Source organism: Mobula birostris, chromosome 2, assembly GCF_030028105.1.
Source record: "Mobula birostris isolate sMobBir1 chromosome 2, sMobBir1.hap1, whole genome shotgun sequence".
In the NCBI taxonomy this organism is placed as follows: Eukaryota; Metazoa; Chordata; class Chondrichthyes; order Myliobatiformes; family Myliobatidae; genus Mobula; species Mobula birostris.
The window spans coordinates 55,679,858-55,685,857 of NC_092371.1; the positions used below are offsets into that span (position 1 = coordinate 55,679,858).

Below are 6,000 nucleotides of genomic sequence, written 5' to 3' on the forward strand. Positions count from 1 at the left end.
CCCTAAGAGAGGAAGGATACACCAGGAAGATGGGCTACAGCTGAAGACAACCTGAAAGATTTGCCCGAACGGGGGACTCTGGCAAGCTACTGTGGACAGCCTTGCCCCAGTAGGGGTGATAGGGCTTAAGTAACTAAGTACTCCACAGAGTTAGACACACTGAATATATTTCTGGTCAGTAATTGACAGGCATCTCAGCTATATGGGAGGCCAGGGGTATGGGAAAACACTTACAGCCCAAGACTCTCATTCTCAAGGACTGGTGGAGCAGTCTCCAGCTCTGACCAGCCAACTCCTGATCCTTATTACTTTCCCCTATGTTCTCAGAGGAGATTGTTTATGAATCCCTGAACTCCTCATTTTGGCAACTGAAGACACAGTTGACAAAGGTGAAGATGTTTATTTAGGGATGATTAAGAGATCAAGTTAGGTAAGCACAGAAAGGTCTCTTATTTTAGAGACTTGAAACAGGGTTCTGGGCCAGTGATAGGTCTAAAGGAGACACAGATGAATGGGAGGAAGGTAGAGCAGCCAACACACAATAACCCCTGACTATTGTCGTACCTGGAGTTGCTGCAGGCAACAGAGTTCATGTGAAGTTTGGCCATACTGTACTTACAAAATAGTATAACAAATTTTACTCAGGTTGATCATCGACACAGTTTTAAGGCCTGTTTATTGCTGCTGCAATGAAAGGTAAGACCTGACACGCCGAGCAATATGCAGAGACATTAGGTAGAGTTGACCACAGAGATGAAATGGTTCCAGCAGACTGCCCTAAATTATTATTTTAAAAAAACCTTAGGCTCCGGATTGGTATACCGGCTCGGGTAGCAAATACAGAAAAATAAAACTTCAGGATCCAAGGTCCTCCTTCTAGCAAAAGGAAAGCACCAACGCTCTCTTAATAACCTGATTTCATTCAAAGATCACACATCCTTTTTCAATACACAAAAACACGTTGGACAAAATTACTCACGGCTGTTTCGCAAGATTTTCCTTGGTTATTTTCACATAATTGGCGGGGACCAAGCCCTGGGTTGCGGCCGCTTTGGAACCGGTGTTTTTTTGCGCATATAGGTAGTCTCCTTCATTCCGGATGACTCTCAGTTTCTCTCCCTTCTTCAGTGACAATTCCTCTGAGGTTCTGGCCTCGAAATCGTACAGAGCAGTGCAGATGGGTCCGGCTTCAATGGGTGCGGCAGGAGTTGGTCTCACCGGGACCTTAGCTTGCGGGTAGGGACCCGAGATAGTAGCGACCTGTTGGGGTCTTTGGACCGCGTCCGAGGTTGGGTCTTCGGGCCAGATGCGATCCCAGAGTGCCCGCAGACAAGGCAGCCAGCCCCGCAAGGTTTCTTCCATGACACACGCACCCTCTCACTCACCAGCCTTGCAGAGATTTCCATGAAACTGCCTCAAACTCGATTTAAGTATTTTCTGTTAACAAAAGGCTGTGGAACATTGATCAATCCACCCAGATTGCTACCTGTGGGAATGTTTTTATCTCCTGGCTTTATCTGGTATACTTTTGGGGGTTGGTCCTCTGAACTTTCTGCGGTCGGTAACAATACTGGTAGAACTGGTTTTCAAATGTCAGCGGCTGCTATGTGGAAAATGCTTTGTGTACATACATCTATTGATGCTTCCGGACACATCTTCAGTCATGTTCCTGGAATCATCGGGTGTTTCGGGTCTTTCAACATCATACAACCTCCTCCAGATGAATCAGTTCACTCAGGTAAACGTGAAATTGGAAGACTATTTTGTATCGCCGGTAATTTGCACAGTAGCGCTTCAAATTTACGCCAGTAGGGCAAAGGTGCTGCCAATCACTGCTAGCACTATTAACACCCGAGAAATAAAACGAAATATTGTGTATTTCGAAACAAAAATGCTTAGGAACACCGAAATGATACACCTTGGTAGCCTCTGCTTTGGACTCTTTCTTCACCTTTGTTTTCTCTCATCTGTCACTGCTGGACGTGAGTTGCCATTGTGCCTCCGGTTTTCACTCGTTACTGTCTTAATTCAGCCCAACCTTAACATAATCCTTTCGCCTTGTGTCTCAGCCAAGTTTCCCACTTGTCCGGTTCCATTTTAACTGTTGGCGATTTGCAATACCTTTCTAAAGAAGGGCACATCCCTGGATTGTTAAATTGTTTGCTCTCTCCACGGAATGACCGCTGTTTCATTTTTTTATAAACCAATCTCTTGTTGGATTTCAACAGGTGGTATTAGATAATGTGGTCTGCACTTTCAATGTAGATACACTGATCAATGGCAAAATTGGCCCTTTGGCTCAACAATTAGTTTACCTTCAATGCAGACTAGTAATCAGATTAGTTCATCTTATTCCTATATCTCTAATTTAATCTTGAATATTCACAGAGCTGTTGTCTCAAGTACTAAGCATCACTGAGCAAACACTAAATAGCAGGAGCTAGACACCTGCAGTTCCACATCACCAAGTTCAAGCACAACTACTTCCCTTCAACCACTGGGTTCTTGAACCAACAAGCATAATCAGTACAGTTTAGCAACATTGTGACCACTTTAAACACTGTGCAAAAATGGACTTCTTTTTGTTCTACTTGTGTTCATTCTTGTAAAAGTTGTGTATAATTTATGCCGAATTTGTGTTTTTCTTGTGAATACTGTTATATGATGTTATGTGTTTATGATATTGCCACAGGTAAGTTTTTCATTGCATCTGGGCATTTGTGCACATGACCATAAAGTTGACTTTGACTTTTAATTGCAGGAGAGAAATCCACAGCTGCACCATTCAGGGTGATGGTAAATTTACTGCTTCCATTTATTGATTATCTCCATTTTATGTCACTTCACCCCAAAACCATTCAAAAGTAGACACATTTCCTCCAATTCATATTCTATGAACTCACAATATTTTTCTTCTGGTGCTGAGACAGTACACAGAGAATCCCTCGTCCACAACTGCTCAAAGAACACTCAGGGTGTCTAGAACCTAGGATCACATAAGAACATAAGAAATAGGAGCAGGAGTAGGCCATCTGGCCCGTCGAGCCTGCTCCACCATTCAATATCATGGCTGATCTGACCATGGGCTTATCTCCACCTACCTGCCTTTCCCCCATAACCCTTAATTCCCCTACTATGCAAAAATCTATCCGACCTTGTCTTAAATATATTTACTGAGGTAGCCTCCACTGCCTCATTCGGCAGAGAATTCCACAAATTCACCACTCTCTGGAAAAGCAGTTCCCCCTCATCTCCATCCTAAATCTACTTCCCTGAATCTTGAGGCTATGTCCCCTAGTTCTAGTGTCACCTACCAGTGGAAATAACTTTCTTGCCTCTATCTTATCTATCCCTTTCATAATTTTATATGTTTCTATAAGTTCTCTTCTCATCCTTCTGAATTCTAACGAGTACAGTCCCAGGCAACACAATCTCTCCTCATAGTCAGCCCCCTCATCTCTGGTGAACCTCCTCTGCAACGCCTCCAAAGCCAGTATATCCTTCCTTAAAGGAGACCAGAACTGCACACAGTACTCCAGCTGCGGCCTCACCAGTACCCTATACGGTTGCCGCATAACCTCACTGCTCTTAAATTCAATCCCTCTAGCAATGAAGGCCAATATTCCCTTTGCCTTCTTGAAGCCTGTGGCACCTGCAAACTAACCTTTTATGATTCATGCACGTGTATCCCAACTCTCTGCTTTGTATTAGTTAACCAATTCTCTATCCATCCTAATACATCAGCTCCAACTATATGCATCCTTATCTTATGGATAAGCTTTTATGTGGCACCTTATCAACTGCCTTTTGGAAATACAAATAAATAACGTCCATCTGTTCCCTTCTATCCACTGCGCTCCTTATATATCCTCAAAGAACTCCATTAAGTTTGTCAGACAGGACCTGTCTTTGCCGAATCCATGCTGTATCTGCCTGATGGATCCATTTCTTTCCAGATTACCTCGCTATTTCTTTTTTAATGATAGCTTCAAGCATTTTCAAACTAGAGCTGTTAAACTAACTGGCCTATAGTTACCTGCTTTTTGTCAACATCCTTTTTTGAACAGTGGTGTGACATTTGCCATCTTCCAATCTGCTGCGACCTGCCAGTGTCCACAAAATTTTGATAAATCATCACCAAAGCCTCTACTATAACTTCTGCCATTTCCTTCAGTACCCGGGGATGCATTCCATCAAGACCAGAGGACTTATCTATCTTCAGACTCACAAGTTTTCTCAGCACTACCTCTTTAATAATAGCTATTGCATTGAGGTGTTCACCTCCCATCGCATCCACAACATCTCCCCTCGGCACGCTAGATACGTCCTCCACCGTGAAGACTGGCACAAAATAGTCATTCAAAGCCTCGGCCATTTCCTCATTACCCAATATCAATTTCCCTTCTCGTCCTCTGAGGGACCTACACTCACTTTAGCCACCCTTTTCTGCTTTATAAAAACTTCTACTATCTGTTTTTATATTTTGTGTTAGTTTATTTTAATAATCCAGTTTCCCATTCTTTATTGCTCCCTTCATGGTACATGTTGTTTTTTAAACTTTTCCCAATCTTCCACTTTCCCACTACTCTTGGTGACTTTGTATGCATGAGCTTTTAGTTTGATGCCTTCTTTCATTTCCTTAGTTATCCAAGGCGGGCTCTCCCCATCCTTACTGTCCCTGCTTTTAACTGGTATATACTTTTGTTGAGCACTGTGTAAAATCTCTTTGAAAGTCTTCCACTGTTCCTCAACTGTCCCACCATATAGCCTGTGTTCCCAGTCTACACTAGCCAAATCCTCCCTTCTCCTAATACACTGGTTTTAGATTGAAATATTGCACCCTCCATTTGTATGAGAAGTTCTGTCATACTGTGATCACTCTTTCCAAGAGGATGCCTAACTACAAGATCACTAATTTTACCTGTTTCATTACACAGGAACAGATCCAAGACAGCATGTTCCCTTGTCGGTTCAGTAACATGCTGTTCATAAAAGCCATGGATGCACTCTATGAAGTCCTCCTCAAAACTGCCTCGACCAACTTGATTTATCCAATCTATGTGCAAGTTAAAGGCTCCCATGATAACTGCTGTTCCATTCTTACATGCCTCAGGTATTTCTCTGTTTATTGTCTATGCCACTATAATGTTATTATTTGGTGGTTGATAGACACCTCCCACCAATGACTTTTTCCCCTTTACTATTCCTAATCCCTACCAGAAGGATTCAACATTCTGCTCCTTAGATCGTACGTCATCTCTCACTATTGCCCTGATCTCATCTTTAATTAAGTGTGCTGCCCCACCTCCCTCACCTTCCTGCCTATCCTTCCATGTTACCTAATATCCTTGGATATTTAATTCCCAATCCTCTCCACCCTGCAACCACGCCTCTGTAAAGGCCACTAAATCATACCTCTTTGTACTGATTTGAGCCACAAGTTTACTGAGCTTGTTTTGAATACTACAGGTATTCAAGTAAAATGCCCTTACACTCATTGTGCTTTTAAAATCATGTAATCTTTTACTCTTTTACAATTGATTTTTCTTCACTCCACTCTTACTCTTCTCTTCTTTATCGTTTGTTTTTCTTTATCTTTATCCACATTTTTGTTGTTTACTTTATCCATACTTCTCCAATCTGTTGAACTACACCCCTGCTATTTAGTTTAAAGCCCTATCCACAGCCCCAGATATGCAATTTGCTAGGATCCAGGTCCTATCACAGTTCATGTGGAGGCCGTTCCATTGGTACAGCTCCCTCCTTCCCCAATACTGGTGCCAGTTTCCCACAAATTCATACCCACTTCTCCTACACCAATCCTTGAGTCATGCATTTAACTCTCTAATCTTCTAGACCGTATGCCAATTTGCACATGGCTCAGATAGTAATCCAGAGATTACTACCTTTTTATTTCTGCTCTTTAATTTACTCCCTAGCTGCTCAAATTCCCTCAGCACAACCTCTTTCCTCGTTCTACCTATGTCGTTAGTTCCAACA

The 6,000-nt window shown here is 42.5% G+C and overlaps 1 protein-coding gene across 1 annotated transcript in view; it reads right to left on the reverse strand.

Moving 5' to 3' along the window:
• srms (src-related kinase lacking C-terminal regulatory tyrosine and N-terminal myristylation sites) overlaps positions 1 to 1,362 on the reverse strand; it is a 54,161-nt gene extending 52,799 nt beyond the window's left edge. The window contains exon 1 of the mRNA XM_072277067.1: positions 980 to 1,362. Coding sequence (XP_072133168.1) covers positions 980 to 1,362 — 383 coding nt within the window. The remainder of the gene's footprint in view (positions 1 to 979) is intronic.
• Positions 1,363 to 6,000: the final 4,638 nt, after the last annotated feature.